A 22,207-nucleotide genomic window follows, 5' to 3' on the forward strand; every position below is an offset into this window, starting at 1 on the left:
CCTCAGTGATGCTTGCCTCGAAGCGAACATAGAAGTGATTTAGCTCGTCTGGTAGGCTCGTGTCACTGGGCAGCTCGCGGCTGTGCTTCCCTTTGTAGTCTGTAATAGTTTGCAAGCCCTGCCACATTGGGGACGAGCGTCAGAGCCGGGGTAGTATGATTCAATCTTAGCCCTGTATTGACGCTTTGCCTGTATGATTGTTCGTCGCAGGGCATAGCAGGATTTCTTGTAAGCTTCCGGGTTAGAGTCCCGCACCTTGAAAGCGGCAGCTCTAACCTTTAGCTCAGTGCGGATGTTGCCTGTAATCCATGGCTTCTGGTTGGGGTATGTACGTACAGTCACTGTGGGGACGACGTTCTCGATGAACTTAAAGATAATGCGAGTGACTGATGTGGTGTACTCCTCAATGCCATCGGAAGAATCCCGGAACATGTTCCTGTCTGTTATAGCAAAACAGTCCTGTAGTTTAGCATCTGCTTCATCTGACCACTTTTTTATAGACCGAGTCACTGGTGCTTCCTGCTTTAATTTTTGCTTGTAAGCAGGAATCAGGAGGATAGAGTTGTGGTCGGATTTACCAAATAGAGGGGGAGGGAGCGGTTTGCACGCGTCTCTGTGTGTGGAGTACAGGTGATCTAGAATTTTTTTCTTCCTGGTTGCACATTTAACATGTTGATAGAGATTTGGTTAGAACTGATTTAAGTTTCCCTGCATTAAAGTCCCCGGCCACTAGGAGCGCTGCCTCTGGGTGAGTGGCTTCCTGTTTGCTTATTTCCTTTTACAGCTGACTGAGTGCGGTCTTAGTGCCAGCATCTGTCTGTGGTGGAAAATAAACAACCATGAAAAGTATAGCTGAAAACTCTCTAGGCAAGTAGTGTGGCCTGCAATTTATCATAGTATACTCTAATTCAGGCGAGCAAAATCTAGAGACTTCTGTAGATTTCGTGCACCAGCTGTTCTTTACAAAAATGCACAGACCGTCCCCCGCTCGTCTTACCAGGGTGTGCTGTTCTATCTTGCCGGTGCAGCGTATATCCCGCTAGCTGAATATCCATGTCGTCATTCTGCCACGATTCCGTGAAACATAGGATATTACAGTTTTTGATGTCCCGTTGGTAGGATATTCGTGATCGTACCTCATCTAATTTATTGTCCAATGATTGCATGTTGGCGAGTAGTATTGATGGTAAGGGCAGCTTTCCCACTCGCCTTCTCCGGGTCCTGACCAGGCATCCGGCTCTTTTTCCTCTGTACCGGCGTCGCTTCCTCTTGCAAATAACGGGGATGTCGGCCCTGTGGGGTGTTTGGAGAATGTCTTGTACGTCTTTCTTGTTGTAGAAAAAATCTTTGTCTAATCTGAGGTGAGTGATCGCTGTCCTGATATCCAGAAGCTCTTTTTTTGCCGTAAGATACGGTTGCCGAAACATTATGTACAAAATAAGTTACAAATAACGCGAAAAATAGCACAATTGGTTGGGCGCCCGTAAAACTGCTGCCATTTCTTGCGGCGCCATTTTAAAAGGATAGTTCACCTAAATTACAAAATTACATGTTGGTTTCCTTACCCTGTATGCAGTCTATGGACAAGGTACGAGAGCAACCCATACTTTGGTTTTGTTTCAAATGCTAACTCTTTAGCATTTGTGGCACAAATCCAGTGCAAGCCAATGGTACCTATATCACCAATTTCACGCTTCATGTTCAACTCAAAAAATGTATTGTCTAACTCAATTGTCTTACTTGAGATTATTTGGATATAAAGACCCCCAACCTATTAAGTGCTACTTACATGCATTGATACACGGAATTGGCTTGCACAGATAGTCCCTTAGCCTGATGAGCCATATTGGTAGTTTAATACACAAGCTCCCTTTACCGCATGGCTATACATTAACAAATGGAGAGAGGGAGAAAGAGTGGTGTTGATTTATCTCTGCACAGCTGGATCAGACATGATACAAACACCCCCTCTGTCACTACTAGATCTTCTCACTCTGTCTGCATCCCAAATTGCACCTTATTTCCTTTATAGTGCACTACTTTTGATAGGGCTCTGGACAATAGTAGTGCACTATATAGGGAACATGGTACCATTTGGGATGTATACTTTGTATCACTATCTCTATTTCCCTCTAGCCTCTCCCACCATCTCGTCCCTCCGTCCCCTCTTTCCCCCCTTTCTTGATAAAACAAGGTTTCCCCCATGTGGGCTTGGCCTCTCTCTCTGCTCCCTCTCTATAGGTCTTAATCTCTCTCCTATTCTCATTTTTTTCACCCGCTTTCTCTCTTTTATCTCCCCCCTTTCTCTCGCTCTGTCTCTCTCTCTGTATTACTCTCACTTTCTCTCTCTTGATTATATACTTTGACCAGAGGAGTGTTCGGTCTGCAGTGCATTGAAGAGTTCACTGCCATCAGGAGCCTCGGAACTGCATGGCATCAATATGCCTATCTCTGCCTGGAGCTTCTCTTGAACTCACTTGAACTATTTTCATGGACTTTCTACCCCCCAACTGTACATTCCACTGTACGTTTCACTGGGAAACCGTGACCATTTAGTTTTAATGTTGTCACATTACCCAAAGACCTAGCTTTGCCTAGGATCACTTTCCATATCTCACCAATGGTATTAGAATAATGGATAATGATGATTGGATTAATGTGGTGCTTCAAAAACTAAATGTGTTATTTCACGCTTTAAACACTAAATTGTCACACTTTAATTTATTTTACTTTATAATGAAGCTTTTTCCAAGTGCTCAAAGCGCTTTACTTTGTAATGGGGGAACACATTTTACGCTTGTAAATGTCCATCCCCCTCTAGTTTATCCCACAGAGGTTCCAGTTCTCATGTGACGTCAGTGTTTCTAATGGATCAATGCATTATTCATTGCCGGGTCTCCAAAGTTTGTTCTCCCCCAAGCTTATGACCTGCCTTAAACAGTAAGACCAATAATACATTCATTCATTAATAAAAGCACAGTTTCAACCTCCCAGGACTACAGAAATGTGTTAACCTCAAGCATTTCACCCTCACACCTCTTGTGGTAGTCTGTAGCCTAGCTATGTGTAAATTAGACCAGGCTTGGCCTTGCCTTCACTGCCTGCCTAAAGGGATCTAATGGTAGATATGGAGGTGCTGGCTGGTCTCTCTTGGGAGCTGGCTGGCTGTTCTTCTCGTGGATTTATCGTTCTCTCTCTACACCTCCTCCCCATCCCCACACGTCCCTGGCCACGCTAATAAAACATGAACAGACAGTGTAGCGTGAAGAAATGTACGTCCCCAAGCCGTTTCAGGATGTACACTCTCTGATCAGGCTTATTGGGGCAGAAAAAGAGGGTAGAGCCTCCTCCCTCCCTTCAGGCCCTGGAGAATGAGGTAGGCGAGAGAGGGGAGGAGGAAGAGAGGAGGGGCATAGGTGTGTGTGTGTGCATGGTCTCTTCTGACCTATGTTGAGTTAGACTGAGTATAGGGCCTTTCAAGGCCAATGACTTGAGTTTCCCTAGATACAGTTAGCATTACTGTACATGCAACACAATATAAACACCTTTGTTTTGAATAAGAGTATGATCCCCATTCAAGAAATGACTTCACAGTACTCTTCCATTGTTGTTGAAAGCCTATTTGATTCTTCAAATGTAAAATTAAGGGGTTAATAAACAAGTAAGTACCACCAATGGCGTGGTAGAGTCTTTTACCAATCGTATCCCTATAGTTTCTTTATTCGTGATGTGGCAATGTACAATATACAATCTTTACAGACTTTACAGCAATTCATTAATATTATTGACAGCCTTGAGTTGAATTGGCTCTTGTTTCAGTCGCAGACTTCCTGTGCTACAAAGATGCATTCAAATGTGTATATAACAATAACAAATTGGATTTATATAGTGCTTCTCCAGTAGCTCAAAGTGCCACCTGAGTGCTTTTGCAGCAATTGATAGTGATGAAGTCTGCCTGTCTAGGTAGTAGGTACTGGAGTTACGTAGAAAGAAGGGTTTACTGATATGAGCAGCCGGGCTGACGTTGATAAGTCACGGTCACACTAATCTGATTATGATATTTTGCTCCTTCAGTTCTTTGCCTAGAGTTAGCTTTTCTCTGAACGTAGACAGATATGCCAGATTTTTCTATCTCACTCACTCACTCACTCACTCACTCACTCACTCACTCACTCACTCACTCACACAAACGCAAGCAATCACACACACACCTCATACTCACAAACACACACACACACACACACACACACACACACACACACACACACACACACACACACACACACACACACACACACACACACACACACACACACACACACACACACACACACACACAGCCAATGCTGCTGTCCCATGCTATAGAGACTTTGAACCACTGGTCGCGTCCCATTTCACACTGTGTATTTAAATGCTTTATCCCCAACGTATATTTCTACTGCTTTACATTGTATTTTAGTTACACTGTTTATATGAGTCATAGAGCAAAAACAGCCGACACCTTCATGTTCGTCAGAGCCTGCCCTTTCGATATTGGTTTGAAGTTCAAACGGTTTAGTCTGGACAGTTGGCTTTGTGAGAAGACACCTTGGAAATTAGGACATCCACAACGGAGATCAGAAGACTGCCGTAAAACTGCCATAGAGTAAAACAGAGAGTAAAACAGTTCATGGGATCTTTTGATGGTGGTGACTCATTAGTTTAGCTGAAACGGTTTGGGTTTTACAGACTATTTCATGATGATTTTCTTGTAGAAAAACACCGCTTTCACAAGCCCCATGTTATGGAATTGAGGCAAGTTTTATATCGGAGGAAAGAGGGGATTGAGCTACAGCCACTGCACAAAACTGTAAGTCTCTAGCATAAACACACAGGGAGCCATTCGAAATTCAAAAAGACGTCACTGTGCGATGTCCGGGTGCGTCAATCAAATCTAGGGGTTAGTGCTGAGTGATTAGCAGAAATTTCTGTTTATTTTTGTTTTTTAAATAACTAACTGATTATTTTAATTCCATTTATTTATTTCTGGGAGCTCAACGCACAAATCAAGCATGAACTGTTGGATGTTATAGGAAGGTGTAGTTTTCAACAGGTTAATATTCATCATAGTTAGCGCAGAAAATGTGTTAATTAACTATATTGACCAGAATACTGTGCCTACAGCTGCCAATTTTCATTGTTTCATGCTTGGACAAGCCTGTGGGGCAAGACAGACTCACACAGACACACAGACAGACAGACAGACAGACAGACAGACAGACACACACAGACACAGACACAGACACAGACACAGACACAGACACAGACACAGACACAGACACAGACACAGACACATAGACAGACACAGACAGACACACAGACAGACAGACAGACAGACAGACAGACAGACAGACAGACACGGAAAGGAAGGGAGGGAGTGGGAAGGAATGCATCGTGAACAACGGATATAGAGAGCAGTTGCTTAGGTATCTCTGCCCGACAATACATCTAATTTATTGATCGTTTTTTATTCAGCAGTCTTAAAACTATGCCTTATCTACTTTGAATAACTACTGAAATTGTGATTTTTGTCAGACAGCAGGCAGCTAGCTAGCCAGCTAGGCTACAAGCCTGAATAGGATGACTCTTTGGGGAGCACAGAGATCGATGGCTGGCTGGCTGCTATTGCCTGAGCAGAGATGAGATGATGATTTGGAATTAAATAAGTAATCAAATATTTTTTTTAAATATACACAACAACGGAAATATGTTATTCAATGTGAATATAGGATGGTTTATTGAGTTTGTATTAATTAACTTACAAAGTCACCGTCATACTAAAAACAAATATCTAATATGCACAACCAAGTCAATACCATGAACTGTTGTATTCTGTGTTACAGCATTCAACCCACATAATACATTTGTTGTTTAAAATCTAAAAACTAAAGTCGAAAACTGATTATCTAAAACCTAACTGAAACCAAACCCACTTCAAAAAGCACTAATCGCTCAGCACTATTAGGGGGTTAAGTGAAATTACCAGGTTTCACTAGATGCCCTTTTCCTTCTACTGGCCCTTTGCCCATTTTTCTGGGCTCTTGTGTTTATCAAATGTATCACAACATTTTCTTTGCAACTTTGGGGTGAGAACCAATGATGAAAATAAGTTGTGTGGTTATGCTCACAAATCAGTCCTCCATGAAAGCAATTCAGTTTGTCATTTTCTTAGCAACCTAATGCTTCAACCCAATTATCCTTGAATAGTCCAACAAGTGGCAGCTCTCTGAGGGCTTTCCCTGTGATACAATTCTCATATGAAGCCCAAAAATTAGATGGAGAAATGGGATAGTGACTAAAATGTTCTGACAAACCTAATAAAATAATACAATTATAAACAATTGTGTATTTATGTGTATACAATTATTAGAATATATCTCTGTTATGTGATTAGTGACATTTACCATTTTACCTATGGTAACTTAACAAGGATTATCCACACGCTTTTCAATGTTCATTGCCTTTACTTGCAAACTACAAAATAAAGGGTTACAACCCTGTAAAAAAGGTCGAAAACAGGGGAGCAAAATACACAATTCAACATGAGACAACGTCCTGTTGAATACTGGGCCAACTCTGGATGATGACATCACAGGAGGGTAAAGGAGGAAAAATGCAGGAGACTTCAATGGCTAATTTCTCTGAACAGTGAAAAAAACATCAACTTCACAGAGAATACAATACATAGAATGAATAAATAATACTCCAAGCCGCAGCTTCATACTACTTGTCAAACATAGAGAACTGATACTGTTTACTGGCCGTTGGGGTTTGCTTGGGGGGCTATTTACTATTGGCTATTGACATTTTTTTTTATTCCTCATGTCTTACTCATTGTTAGGATGAAGTTTTGTCCAAATCTGATGTTAGGTACTATATTTATTTAATGTTATATGAATCCTATAAATTAAAATGGCCAATTTGGTTGCAATAAATTAGCTTAATTTCTCAGATCAAATTATATTTCATCAAAATAATGTTGCTGAAATTCTGATCTTATCTGTTTCTAACTAAAGAAACAAGTTCAGAACAATTTGAGATGGTGGGTGTCGAAGTCCTCATTCTTGTGCTTTTTGAAGTGGAATGACCCATAAGCCTCTCTGGCCCTGTAGCTTGTCTACATCGAAAGGGATCAGGTCATATCCCAAAGACGTACTCTTTCAAGTCCTGCTGCTGCAGTGCTGCTTCCCTTTCTCACTGTCCCACTCTTCTTTGTGTTGTTTTGAACCTCTTCCATAGACCTGACTGTCTTAGAAATCTTAAAAAACAACAGTGTACCCGTGCCAGGTATCCTGGGCAAACCTGTTACCTCACTCACACTTTCCAAGAAGCTTCATTTAGCTTAGCAGGCACCACTGAGTGAGAGCACTTTCCGGCACTCCGTTTGTTGTTGTAACAGTTTTAGCGACTCCACTGCAATGAAGAGTTGAAGCATTTACACATCTCAGTCCGGTGAGGTAGTCATGTTCGAGGCATACAGGAATGGTGTTCAATCCTCTACATATGGAACTGGCACAAAATGGACACTCTTGAGTGCAACCCTCTGTGGAACTCTTGTGCTGTTTTCATTTTTCCCCCTCTACCTTGTTCACTTGTGCAAAACTGGGGTCGGTCAGTAACATCAAAGAGGACGTGAAGCCAAGATGATTAATTCATAGCATTAGCTGTCACACTTTTTTTGCATTGTTGTTCCTATGATAAAGTTCCTACTTGAAATATTCCATGTCTTAGTAATAAGTGTCTTTGACGACATTGGTCATTGGAAAAATAGACAAGTAATTACACGAGAGAGGCAATGGGATGTGACAATCACAGAACTGTTTACATGCAGTGTCTCGAGTGTCTCATCAGTAATGATTTTTGCTTGCCATTTAAGACGTTCTTTAGGCTGGCATTGCTGCACTGCCAAGGCTATATATTTGCTAATGTACCTATTTTTATTTTGCTTTGGTGTAGTATTTACTGTAATAAATTGAAGGATCATTCAATTATTTCGCTACATACTTGTCCATTGCTGAGTCGTCCCTTGCTAGATGGTGTTAACTTGGCCTTTATTGTTAAAGTAGAACATAAACGGAATATTGATAAAGATTATTCAATTTAAAGGCTCGGTAGCATAAACGTAACCACATGTAACATGGATTTGTATTAGAATGCGCATCAAAAGTCCCAATGCAAAGTGACCTCTCACTTTCCTATTTTTCAAGGTTTTTCATTAAACTGATCAGAATTCCGAAAAATGACAAAGTCATGGCGGAAAAAACATTTGCGGGTTGTGATGTAATTTGGAGGACGCGGTAAGCCAGCCTATTCCCTATAATGTAAACCACCATGGTCGACATAGCTAAGTATTAAGCCAGAGAACAACTAATCTAGAACAAAACAATATAAACTAGTCTAGAACAACAGATATAAAGTAGAGGGAGCGGAGACTTACAGAATGATGGCCGAGTTAGCTACCAAAGTCAAAGAAGAGTCAAGGCGAGGCCTTCAGAGGGAGAGGCCGTTTCACCGGCCAAGGGAACGTCAGCTAATCCAATAGTGATATAGTGAGGTAAATCCATATTGAATTTACCCGGTTTGTCTCCATCAATGCTGACACTGACGCTGTACTGGTAGTTTTGCAGTTTACCCCCACAACATCTACCCCCCGGGCGCTGATGACGTGGACATTGATTAAGGCAGTCCCACGCATCTCTGTGATTGAGGGGTTGGGTTAAATGCGGTAGACATTTTTCAATTGAATGCATTCAGTTGTGCAACTGACTAGGTACAGTATGCCCTTTCCCTTTCTCACTAAGTTATTTAGTCTTTGACCACACTGTGTTGTTACTTAGGTAAGTAATAACTCATGGTTCCTACCCTTAAAGGAATTGATTTTATAACAAGACTAAATAAATGAAACGCTACTTGCAGTGGGACCTAACCTTCTGCTAAAGCTAACGGATAATCGTTAAAGGCTAGCAATTGATTTCCCTGCACTTGGATCTTTGTGTTTTCCATTGATAAGCCTTGTTAGCTTGAACACGATAACAAGTTCATTGTTCCCCTCAGCCTTTCAACGTATCAATTAGGCCTCTCTTTCTCCATTTTGAATGAGGCTGCATTTAAGGGTCTAAATATCAGCTTAATCCCCTTCTCAGCTCGCTGCTTAGCCACCACCCAGTGAGCATGATGTCTTTCCTCACCCATACAGTCTATCTCCTATCCCATCCTAATCTCCTCAGGGCACATCAGAGGAGAACCAGTTTAATAACTCATCCTGTTCATCCATGTCTCTCTAATTGGCAGGGTTTCAATATGACTGGCTTGATGTCATCTTTTTTATGGAATGATGTTAATTTCCTTTTATAAACGGCACTATTTGGTCGAATGAAGTAACTTTTAAAATATAAAGAGGTGTTCTCAAATTCAAGGCAGTAGCAGTGGAGTGTTGTATCACAGTGTATTCGGTAAATGTCATATATTATGGATCTCGTCCATGGTTAGACTGAGTGATGTTTTTCTGTCAAAAGAGACTTTCAAGTACGAGCTCTGCATTCTGGGTACTAGCACAGGACTTTCCAAATCCTACCCCTCTTGCCTTCTTTTAAAAGACCCACTCCCCTTTATCCCCCTCTTCTCCTCCCCTCTCATCCCCCACCCGCCCACATTCAGGACAGGAAATGGGAGCCCTGCCAGAAGCCCCCCCTGTTTCCGGGAATCTGTCTTACAATGCTGCAGTGTAGTAAGTTGGCTTTGATGTGAACGCCATTGTTCAAAGTTCAGGCCCCATTGTCTGAGAGAAGGAACAGCAGCAAAAACAAAAACCACTCGCGGAAGGATGTGGAGGAGTAGAGAGAGAGAGAGAGAGAGAGAGAGAGAGAGAGAGGGGCCTGTGCTATTTATATGAAGATGCCTCCCATCCTCCTCCTATCTTTCAGACTTAGGGATCAGGGTAGGGTAAGGATCTACGTGTTTGATATGCCAACTAGTGGAACAACTGGGAGCCAGAAGGTGCCTGAGGACATGGAGCTTATGTTGGCATCGTCACACCACTGCCCTTTTGATTATGAAATGAATTAGTAGGTCTGGTCTTGAGTCATTTATGGTCCCCCCCGGGTTATGGTGGTGGTTGTGATCATGTGTTGTGTAAGCAGAGGATGACAGATGTTCCTATGATAGTGCACTCTACTGGTTAGCAGTATCTTATGGGCAGTACCAGCGGCAACTTGGCAAAGTCGGTTTAGAGGTGGGGGGGTTAGAAGCTGGCTGTATCTCACTGAGGATGTCACTACACCACTACCAGAAACACAAACCTAAGTATACAGAAACATGCAGATGACAAGGGCTTGTATTCATAAAGTGCATCAGAGTAGGAGGGCTGATCTAGGCTGTACAGGGGGGACCTAATACTGGATCAGCACTTCTACTCTAAGATGCTCTATGAATACAGGCCCTGGTTACCCCGGAACTGTACATTTACTGTATATACTGTATACTGTATATATGTATCGTTTCTGAAAATGTACACTACCGGTAAAAAGTTTTAGAACACCCATTCAAGGGTTTTTCTTTATTTTTGCTATTTTCTACATTGTTGAATAATAGTGAAGACATCAAAACTATGAAATAACACACATGGAATCATGTAGTAACCAAAAAGGTGTTAAACAAATCAAATATATTTCATATTTGAGATTCTTCAAATAGCCATCCATTGCCTTGATGACAGCTTTGCACACTGTTGGCATTTTCTCAACCAGCTTCACCTGGAATGTTTTTTCAACAGTCTTAAAGGAGTTCCCACATATTCTGAGCACTTGTTGGCTGCTTTTCCTTCACTCTGCGGTCCGACTCATCCCAAACCATCTCAATTTGGTTGGGGGATTGTGGAGGCCAGGTCATCTGATGCAGCACTCCATCACTCTCCTTGGTCAAATACCTCTTACACAGCCTGGAGGTGTGTTGGGACATTGTCCTTTTGAAAAACAAATGATAGTCCCACTAAGTCCAAACCAAATGCGATGGCGTATCGCTGCCGAATGCTGTGGTAGCCATGATGGTTAAGTGTGCCTTGAATTCTAAATAAATCACAGACCGTGTCACCAGAAAAGCACCCCCACACCATAACACCTCCTCCATGCTTTACGGTGGGATATACACATGCGGAGATCATCTGTTCACCAACACCGCGTCTCACAAAGACACGGCGGTTGAAACCATAAATCTCAAATTTGGACTCATCAGACCAAAGGACAGATTTCCACCTTCTAATGTCCATTGCTCGTGTTTCTTGACCCAAGCAAGTCTCTTCTTATTGGTGTCCTTTAGTAGTGGTTTCTTTGCAGCAATTCGACAATGAAGGCCTGATTCACACAGTCTCCTCCGAACAGTTGATGTTGATGTGTTTTTTACTTGAACTCTGTGAAGCATTTATTTGTACTGCAATTTCTGAGGCTGGTAACTACAATGAACTTATCCTCTGTAGCAGAGGTAACTTGGTGTCTTCCTTTCCTGTGGCGGTCCTCATGAGAGACAGTTTCATCATAGCGCTTGATGGTTTTTGTGACTATACTTGAAGAAACTTTAAAAGTTCTTGAAACGTTCCTTATTGACTGACCTTCATGCCTTAAAGTAATGATGGAATGTTGTTTCTCTTGGCTTAAATAAAGAAAAACCCTTGAATGACTAGGTGTTCTAAAACGTGACCGGTAGTGTATGTTTATTGTGTAACATTCTTGACGTAGCATGCAATGGCAATAAAAAGTTCTAGAATATAGTCACATGTGGTAGCGAATTAAGAATGTCGGGGTGAACGTTGGGTCGGTTTCTCAAACCCGGATTGAGCCTTTTCCTGGACTAAAAAACGATTTTAATAAATTCTCTATTGAACATGTTTTAGTCCAGGTACGGGCTTAATCAGTTGTTGCTTGACTTAACACTTCTGTACCTCACAGAAGTGTTAAAATTCTACAGGCCCAAGGAGTCTTCATACAGTTGGCGAAAAATATCCTGTCTAGAAAAAAAAATCTGAATAGGCATCACAATATAGAATTAGAACAGGACTTCACCAATGACAAAGAGTAGTACAATAGTTTCTAATCCTTTCTCAACTTTGTTTTCGCAGGGTTCCCAAAAACGCAACCAGGTAAGTTGTTTCATTAATATTTCTCCACATTGTCCATCACTAAGGACTGCAATCGTGACATCCAGATGAATATCTCTGTATAACTAGAACGTCTTACCACAAAATAAACCATATGCCCCCAAGAGTTGGGACACCTGGTATGTGTCCGCAATGGAACCTTATTAGATGCAGCCCTGTATTTGAGTGGATTAATCCCGATGTGATTAGGCTTTAGGACCCCATACCGCCTTACACTCTGTTCAGCATGTTAAGATTACACTTAATGTGTTTAGAATGGAATTTAGAAATATTAGGGCGAGCAATATCGGAGTCCGGAGTATAAATAAATAAATAGCTGTAGCTGGAAACATCAGATGCGGGTACTATTTAATGAAACTGCCAGTTGAGGACTTGTGAGGCATCTGTTTTTCAAACTAGACACTCTAATGTACTTGTCCTCTTGCTCAGTTGTGCACCAGGGCCTCCCACTACTCTTTATATTCTGGTTAGAGCCAGTTTGCACTGTTCTGTGAAGGGAGTAGTACACAGAGTTGTACGAGATCTTCAGCTCCTTAGCAATTTATCGCATAGAATAGCCTTCATTTCTCAGAACAAGAATAGACTGACAAGTTTCAGAAGAAATTACTAATGTTTCTGGCCATTTTGAGCCTGTAATCGAACCCACAAATGTGGATGCTCCAGATACTCAACTAGTCTAAAGAAGGCCAGTTTTATTGCTTCTTTAATCAGAACAACTGTTTTCAGCTGTGCTAACATAATTGCAAAAGGTTTTCTAATGATGAAACAGCCTTTTAAAATGATAAACTTGGATTAGCTAACACAACGTGCCTTTGGAATACAGGAGTGATAGTTGCTGATAATGGGTCTCTGTAGATATTTCATTACAATCAGCCGTTTCCAGCTACAATATTCATTTACAACCATGTCTACACTGTATTTCTGATCAATTATATGTTATTTTAATGGACAAAAAATGTGCTTTTCTTTCAAAAACAAAGACATTTCTGGGTGACCCCAAACCTTTGAACATGTGTGATGTGTACTGTACTGCCATTATGGACAGAATATATAGTATACAGTATGTGAAGAATACATGGATAGAATAGTGTATGTACTAGAATACAGTATATACATATGAAATGGGTAAAACAGTACGTAAACATTATTAGTGACCAGTGTCCCATCTTAAAGTGACCAGTGTTCCATGTCTATGTACATAGAGCAGCAGTCTCTAAGGTGCAGGGATGAGTAACCGGGTGGTAGCTGGCTAGTGACAGTGACTAAGTTCAGGGCAGGGTACTGGGTGGAGGCCGGCTAGTGATGGCTATTTAACTGTCTGATGGTCTTGAGATAGAAGCTGTTTTTCAATCTCTCGGTCCCAGCTTTAAAGCACCTGTACTGACCTCACTTTCTGGATGATAGGTCTCATGTGTCTAGACCGATGTGTCGAGTCTGTTCTTCCTGTGTTTGTATATGTGTCTGTCTGTCTGTCTGTCTGTCTGTGTGTGTGTGTGTGTGTGTGTGTGTGTTACTCACCATGCCATCCGTGTTTTTGTGTACCCAGGACCCTTAGCATTCTCAGCAAGGACCACCCCCCAGACAAGAAACCCAAAAGTGACAAAAACACAGTCCCACCTCTGCATGAGTTTGACCCTACAGGTAAGTGTGCCAATATTCTGGGCCTTCCTCTGACACTGCATGGAGTTTCTGGATGGCAGGGACCTCAGCCCCAGTGATATATACTGGGCCGTCTGCAACACCCTCTGTAGTGCCTTGCAATCGAGGACGGTGCAGAACCCATACCAAGTGGTGATGCAGCCAGTCAAGATGCTCTCAATGGTGCAGCTGTATGCATGTAACTTTGAGGATCTGGGCCTCCCGAGTGGGGCTGTGGTCTAAGGCACTGCACCGCAGTCCCAAATGCGTCACTACTGATCCCAGTTTGATCCCGGGCTGTGTCGCAGCCGGCCGCGACCGGGAGACCCATGAGGCGGCGCACAATTTGGCCCAGTGTCGTCCGGGTATGGTGGGCCGGGTGCATGCACGCTGAAACGGTCACCAGTTGGACAGTGTTTCCTCTGACACATCGGTGCAGCTGGCTTCCGGGTTAAGCGAACAGTGTGTCAATAAGCAGTGCGGCTTGGCAGAGTTGTGTTTCGGAGGATGCATGGCTCTTGACCTTCGCCTTTTCCTAGTCCGTATGGGAGTTGCAGCGATGAGACATTACTGTAACTACCAATTGGATATCACGAACTTGGTGAGAAAAAGGGGTAAAAAGTACAGAAAATAAATACAATAATAATATAAAACATGTTTTTTTTTTTTTACTTTACCTTTTAACTTGACCTCTTGACCTTCTCCACTACAGCCCTGTCGATGTGGATGGGCGCCTGCTCGCCCCTCCGCTTCCTGTAGTCCACGAACAACTCCTTTGTCTTGCTAAAGTTGAGGGAGAGGTTGTTGTCCTGGCACCACACTGCCAGGTCTCTCATTGTCGGTGATCAGACCTACCACCGTAGTGACATCAGAAAACTTGATGGTGCTGCGTGTCCACACGGTCGTGGGTGAACAGGGAGTACAGAAGTAGACTAAGCACACACCCCTGAAGGGCCCCTGTGTTGATGATCAGTGTGGCAGATGTGTTGTTACCAACCGTCACCACCTGGGGCCGGCCGTCAGAAAGTCCAGGATCCAGTTGCAGAGGGAGGTGTTCAGTCCCAGTGTCCCGAGCTTGGTGATGAGCTTGGAGGGGACTATGGTGTTAAACGCTGAGCTGTAGTCAATGAACAGCATTCTCACATAGATATTCCTCTTGTCCAGGTGGGAGACAGCATTGTGTAGTGCAATAAAGATTGCGTTGTCTGTGGATCTGTTGGTGCGGTATGCAAATTGGATTGGGTCCATGATGTCGGGGATGATGGTGTTGATGTGTGCCATGACCAGCCTTTCAAAGCATTTCATGGTTGCAGATGTGAGTGCTACGGGACAATAGTCATTTAGGCAGGTTCTTGGAACATGTGGTCTGCTTGAAACATGTTGGGAGATTACAGACTGGGACAAGGAGATGTTGAAAATGTCTGTGTAGACCAGGGGTGTCAAACTCATTCCACGGAGGGCCTAGTGTCTGCAGGTTTTTGTTTTTTCCTTTCAATAAAGCCCTAGACAACCAGGTGTGGGGAGTTCCTAACTAATTAGTGATGTTAATTCATCAATCAAGTACAAGGGAGGAGCGAAAACCCGCAGACACTCGGCCCCCCGTGGAATGAGTTTGACACCTGTGGTGTAGACACTTGCCAGAGGGTGTGTGCATGCTCTGAGAATCACATCAGCCACGGAGAGAGCGATCACACAGTTGTTTGCCTCGAAGCGAGCATAGAAGGCATTCAGCTCGTCTGGGAGGTTTGCGTCAATGTGCAACTCATGGCTGGGTTTCCCTTTGTAGTCCATAATAGTCTGAAAACCCTGCCACATCCGACAAGCTTCGGAGCCGGTTTAGTAGAATTCTATCTTAGTCCGATATTGACCTTTTCCATGTTTGATGGCTCGTCGGATGTCGTAGAGGGCTTTCTTGCAAGTGTCCGTGTCCCGTTCCTCGAAAGCTGTAGGGGGAGGGACAAAAGCAAACAATGCCCCCTCCATGATAGTGGAGTGGTAGATGCCCACTTTACCTTTTTTCTCAGCTCAGGTGCCTAAATACAACATAGACATATACACTGAGTGCACACAACATTAGGAACACCTGCTCTTTTGATGACATATACAAACCAGGTGAAAGCTATGATCCCTTATTGATGTCACCTGTTAAATCCACTTCAATCAGTGTAGATTAAGGGGAGGAAAGCCATTCAGAGGGTTAATGGGCAAGACAATATTTGTGTGTCTTTGAACGGAGTATGGTAGTAGGTGCCAGGCGTGTCAAGAACTGCTGGGTTTTTCAACATTTTCCCGTGTGTATCAGGAATGGTCCTCCACCCAAAGGAGATCCAGCCTACTTTACACAACTGTGGGAAGCATTGGAGTCAGCACGGGCCAGCATCCCTGTGGAACACTTTCGACACCTTGTTGAGTCCATGCCCCGATGAATTGAGGCTGTTCTGAGGACAAATGGGTGTGCAACTCAATATAAGGAAGGTGTATATAATTTACACACACAAACACACACGTCAGCTCAGACAGATCCAGGTCAGAGAGGCCCAGGTCATGAGCTCCATCAGCAGCAGAATGGAAAATGAATGTGTTTATGCAACAAATGTTAGTGCATTGAATTGTATCGCGTCAAACCGAATCGCATTGATTCGTTCCTCTAATCAAACCGAATCGCACCGAATCGTTTCAGACTAAAATGGATCGTTCCTGTATATTATCGGAGTCCCTGTATCTAATCATCTTGAAAGGCCTTTAGTCTCCCATTGACATCAATGCATGCTGAAGCCAGTAATCTGTTATCGTCCCCTTTCGGTCTGTAAACTCGTCATTGATCCTGCGGTAGGTAGCACGTCAATTCTCTCACTATCTCACATTAGATAATGGAATGGTAATTATGCAGTGTCTCAACATGAGAAAGTGCTGCGGTGACATGCTGTCGACTAGGTGGCTGCTGTAGCGCCAGTGTAATACCAGTGTCTATTCACTAGACACCAAACTGAAGAAAACAAACCAAAGCGGGGTTGGACTACCTTGTCCAATCAGAAAGGTACATTTATGTTTTCTGTAGCAAACTGTTTTTCAACTGAAAATGTTTCGCTACAAAAATGAGATTCTTATTGCCTCCCACAATTTACCATTTGGCTTGGGTTCGGGTTGCCTAGGGTCCGAGACTGTTAATGAATATGACCCTGGTATTAAAGCTCCACTCTGGAGACTAGGAGCTAATGTTTGGTCTGGGGTGGGGGGGTGAATTGGGCGCGCCGTGGCTCCCCAGCTGACAGACAGATAAACACGCAGCACCAGGCTGATGCTTATCTTCTGTTAGGCTGGGGGAAATGCCAGCAGCAGCCAAATGAAACACACACATTCTCTCACACACACATAGACGCACGCACGCAAACACAGTCACAGTAATACATGCACACTCGTACACACGGCACTGCTGCTGGAGTCTGAGGATGAAAGACGCCCACAGTCACGGCTGCTGAAGTTTGAGGTTGAAAGTGCACTTTGAGCCCTAGTCATGTGATGAGGTAGTCTGCTCTACAGACAAACGCAGCACCAAACTCCCTCTCTTGCTAGACTATGTGAAAGACTTTCTTGGAGTGACTATTCAATGCCCTGGTGACAGCATGTTTCCCAGTCAAAGCTGTTTGTAGTGTAAATGTATCCTCAGTACTGGGCGTTGTCACTTTGAACACTGTTCTTCTCACTGAGAAATTGGACTAAACAGAGAAGTGGTATGGTGTCCACGACACTAAGGTTCCAGGTCTGAATTGTAATTACGCTTTAATTCGCCGTTGATGTAAAAATACCCTCATAGGATATTCTGAATGGTCTGGTACCACAGAAGGTTGTTAGTGTATTGTGAATGTTACTTGTAGGTCTAGGGAATAATAGAAGCATGCCATTTAAGCCTAACAATATATAGTATATATCAGTGTTTCTCAACCTCCGGTCCATGGTATGGTGCTGAACGGTCCCTGAGACTCTAATCTGGTCAGTTATACAGAGCTAGTTTTAATGTAAGCTGTCCCGCAAGGAGGGAAAACCGGATACAAAAAAGGTTGAGAAACATTTATCATTATGCCTTCGTTTTCTTTGTATGAGCGCCATTTTAGGCCTTCCTCAGAATCATTATTCTTTTGAATATTGCAATCTTTTTTAACATTCATACCCTCAGTTACCATTTCAGTTTTGTTTGTTTTCAAGGGTGCGTTATCAAAAACAAGTACTATTTGCAATAAAATTCAGACTGTAAGGTGCATAGTCACACTGGGGAAGTGTCTTTTTTTCTGTCATTGTTTATTTTCGCCTCCCTCCCAATGCTTCCTTTTTGATTTTCTTGGCTTTTGGAGTTTTTTTCCCCTCTGTGTGTCCTGGTTGTGTTTACTTTACCATGTGTACTGTCTGTCGTGTTGTACTAGACGTGCCTGTGCAGCAGACTGGCTGTGTAGTAGCCGAGGGAATCCCCTCCGAGTCCTGTGGTAAGATGGTCTAAACGGCTGTGTTTCAATAGTCTTTTAAATGACCTCCTTTCCCTTTCCTGTCATTTCCTTCATCTGACATGCGGTAACTGGCCAGTGGACAGGTGAAAGCCAGATTCACCAGGACTAGGCTTTTTTTCACATTTCACCTATCACTTATCCAATCTGTTAAATTCAGTGCAAACTAAGGGAGGCAAGTAAAAGTGGACATTTTGCTCCCCTATTGAGATATACCCCGTTAGTGTGTGGTGACTGTTTTGTGTGCTGAAGTTCCCAGTCCTTCTGCCATGTGTCCCCCTGTCATTCACTCACGCCCTAACACGAGTCCTACACCTCCCTTGTTCTCAGTTTATTTTATTTTGATTACACTCAGCCTTGCCTTTTTATTGCCCTGGCAGTGAACTTTCCCACAGTGTTTGACAAACATTGTCTGGATGTTTTAGTGTTACCTGGCCAGAGTAGCGTGAAGGAAGATGTTTGGGTTGATGAAGGAACGCTACCAGGAGGGTTTGAGGGGGTAAAAATGCACCTGTTTAAGTCAATGTATGAAGACTCCTATTTAGGCCTGAAAATACATTTCACTCTAAAATGTTAAAGGGGCAGTTCAGCCAAATTACCTATTTATTTACATGCTTTGCTGTCATTAAGCTAGCTACTGCCACCAACCGTTAATGTTAGCATTTTGTAACCAAAAACCAATGTCGCCCAGTTGGCATGCTTTCAATTTCATGTCCAGCTCATATCTGAAAGGGATTGTGTAGCCCAATAACTTTGTGATTTGGGCATGACATTTAATTCATGCTAACTGGGGGACTTGTGAATTTGAAATGTGAATTTACTTTGGTTCTTGGCTAGAAAATGCTATTATAGCAGGGGTTTTTCTGGTTCAAAGGGGGGGGGGGGGCTTAGTGGTCACCCACCACATTTTTTAACGTCCTCGTCTTGGCTGCGGAGATAAAATGCAACTCAAACAACTCCAAATCTGTGTTCAAGCAAACATGACAGGGGGTGTTGTTGTCACTTATATCAATGTTCCCCAAACAATGTGTCCTTATATGAGTGTCAAACTGGGTTCTTAGAGGATCATGTGTTATGCCATTATTCATAACAGCCTATCTTGGGATCCTACTGATAATAAAGGGATAGTTCAGCAAATTTGATTAGATATTTGTTTCCTTACCTTAAAGCAGTCTATGGACAATGAGTGACTGCAATCCACACATTTGTGTTATTCTGTCCTTGTGCATAGACTGCTTTCAAGTTCAGGGAAAAATATCTAATATGCAATTTAGCTGAACTATCCCTTTAACAACAATAAGCACTTTTCAAAATGCATCCATGTGTTAAAGGCTTTTGAAGAAGAGAGTGAAGTGCTATAATAACTGGGGCGTATTAAGTATTTGAAAACGGGTATCAATCATTCATTGCTGCCACTCAATAGAAGCTTCAAAAGCAATTTGTCAGGCCTCGTCAACATTTTATAAAAACTACTAGCAATAAATACAGAGCTGAGCTATTGAAAGAGTACCTCCGCCACCAAGCAGACACACAGTGCGTATTATGTCCCGTCACACGCACCGTGTCCCACATCGCCAGCCTTGTTTCCTTTCACTGTGCCAACCCGTGAGTTGTGTTGTGATGGTGTGTAACCCACCATATCTTTCTCTTCTGTCTGTCTGTCTGTCTGTGTAGGGCTTGTCCAGCGTTGTGTGATCATTCAGAAAGATGAGAACGGTTTTGGGCTGACGGTGAGCGGAGACAACCCTGTATTTGTGCAGCTGGTCAAAGAGGGTAAGGCCTTTTCCATCCTATTCTAATCTACACCTTCCTGTGCTGTAGTCAAGGAAATGATGATGATACCTATTGCGCTAACGCTAGTTAGCATTGGCCCTCGAGAAACTACCTCTAACTTCCTTCATTCTGGACACAGAGACATAAATGGTATCCACAAGTTCATCTGACTCTGGGGAAGTAGATAACGGCCCTCATTGCCAATAATCCCGAAGTATTCCTTTAATTGGTAAAGCATGGTGCTTGCAACCCTAGGGTAGCTGGTTCGATTCCCACTAGGGCCACCCATATAAAAATGTATAATATATATAATGTTTTAAGGAAATGTAAGTGCATATCTTGGGGGTGTAAACCTTTGACGTTAGATCAACATGTTTGATTGGGAGCAGAATATTAATATATATTCTACATCATATAGTCTTGATATCCAAGGCAACAATACAATGTATTGGATTTATCTCTGAATGTGTCATTACAGTAATATCGCTAACCTTTTACAATTCTCATTCCCATTACGTGTCCTGTACTGTCTTCTTCTGCAGATGGCTCTGCCATGCGAGCAGGCGTCCAGACGGGTGATAGGATCATCAAGGTGAGGCTCATTCCCTCTCTGGGGCCCATAACACTCTTTCTAGACATTACCCTGGGCCTAATCTTTCATTGACAGATGCATGTAATGTAGTGCATGTAGTAGCATCTGTCAAATGTTCCGGTACACTACTCGTGTCTGATCATTTTGGACAAATCACAATTTCGCAGGTTCTATTTGGCCCATAGACCTGCCCGAAACTTGCTGAGAGTTTTTGTTTAGAGGGGTGGAGACTTCGCTAGTGTCATTAGTTAGTACATTTTCTAACATGTTTCCCCCCAGAACTTAATTAAGCATCCATCACGATAATTTTATTATTGTCCGAGATAAACTGATCCTAGATCTAAGGGTTATCTTTCCAAAATCTTACCTTATGCATTTCAACCAAAATGCTTAACCAAACTTAGATCAGTGTGAAGGGGGAACTTCATTCTGCCACTGTCTCTTAGAGAGAGACCGATCAGGGTGAAGTTTCCCCTAGGTACAGATCTAGGATCAGTGTCCCCTAAACTTAACCATTAGAAAGGAAAATGCTAAACTGACCCAAGATCAGTGTGTTGTGGCAACTTCATTCCGCCTCAGACAAGAGAACCCTGCAGGGTACAAAGGTAGGTTGTGGGTCATGGATTAGGCCCCCTGCATACTTTCCCACTCTGCCCCCTGCTGAGTTGATGAGGAGCTACACCATAACATGGCAATGTATTCCAATGTCATTGGAAAGGGCAGGATGCCTTCATGCTGTGCGTAGTGTCAGTGCAGAAAATTAATTGTTAGTCTGTGAGGGGGAATCCCAACTTTCTCCTAATGGGTTAGTGTGAGACTTTGGCAATCAAGCCATTTTTCTACTTACCCAGAGTCAGATTAACTCATTGATACTATTTTTATGTCTCTGTGTTCAGTTTAATGAAGTTGAAGGTAGTTTTGCGAGACATTGTTAATTAGCGTTTCTGCTATGAATGGAAGTCTATAGGTACAGCTTTCCTTTAAGTAAAATCTTCACTTAGTCATGCATGGATGTTTACGCTTGAATGAGCAGGTAGTGCTGCAGGTTGGGCCAGTTTACCGAAAGGTAGCTGGTTCGAATCAAATCAAATGAAATCAAATTTATTTATATAGCCCTTCTTACATCAGCTGATATCTCAAAGTGCTGTACAGAAATCCAGCCTAAAACCCCAAACAGCAAGCAATGCAGGTGTAGAAGCACGGTGGCTAGGAAAAACTCCATAGAAAGGCCAAAACCTAGACAGGAACCAGGCTATGAGGGGTGGCCAGTCCTCTTCTGGCTGTGCCAGGTGGAGATTATAACAGAACATGGCCAAGATGTTCAAATGTTCATAAATTACCAGCATGGTCAAATAATAATAATCACAGTAGTTGTCGAGGGTGCAGCAAGTCAGCACCTCAGGAGTAAATGTCAGTTGGCTTTTCATAGCCGATTATTAAGAGTATCTCTACCGCTCCTGCGGTCTCTAGAGAGTTGAAAACAGCAGGTCTGGGACAGGTAGCACGTCCGGTGAACAGGTC

At 42.8% G+C, this 22,207-nt stretch overlaps 1 protein-coding gene across 1 annotated transcript in view; it reads left to right on the forward strand.

Moving 5' to 3' along the window:
- The window catches only part of LOC129820038 (rho guanine nucleotide exchange factor 12-like), a 124,704-nt gene that overhangs the window by 32,309 nt on the left and 70,188 nt on the right, over positions 1 to 22,207 (forward strand). Inside the window, exons 2-5 of the mRNA XM_055876855.1 lie at positions 12,149 to 12,169; positions 13,734 to 13,828; positions 19,996 to 20,094; positions 20,637 to 20,686. Coding sequence (XP_055732830.1) covers positions 12,149 to 12,169; positions 13,734 to 13,828; positions 19,996 to 20,094; positions 20,637 to 20,686 — 265 coding nt within the window. The remainder of the gene's footprint in view (positions 1 to 12,148; positions 12,170 to 13,733; positions 13,829 to 19,995; positions 20,095 to 20,636; positions 20,687 to 22,207) is intronic.

Source organism: Salvelinus fontinalis, chromosome 2 (assembly GCF_029448725.1).
Source record: "Salvelinus fontinalis isolate EN_2023a chromosome 2, ASM2944872v1, whole genome shotgun sequence".
Lineage (NCBI taxonomy): Eukaryota > Metazoa > Chordata > Actinopteri > Salmoniformes > Salmonidae > Salvelinus > Salvelinus fontinalis.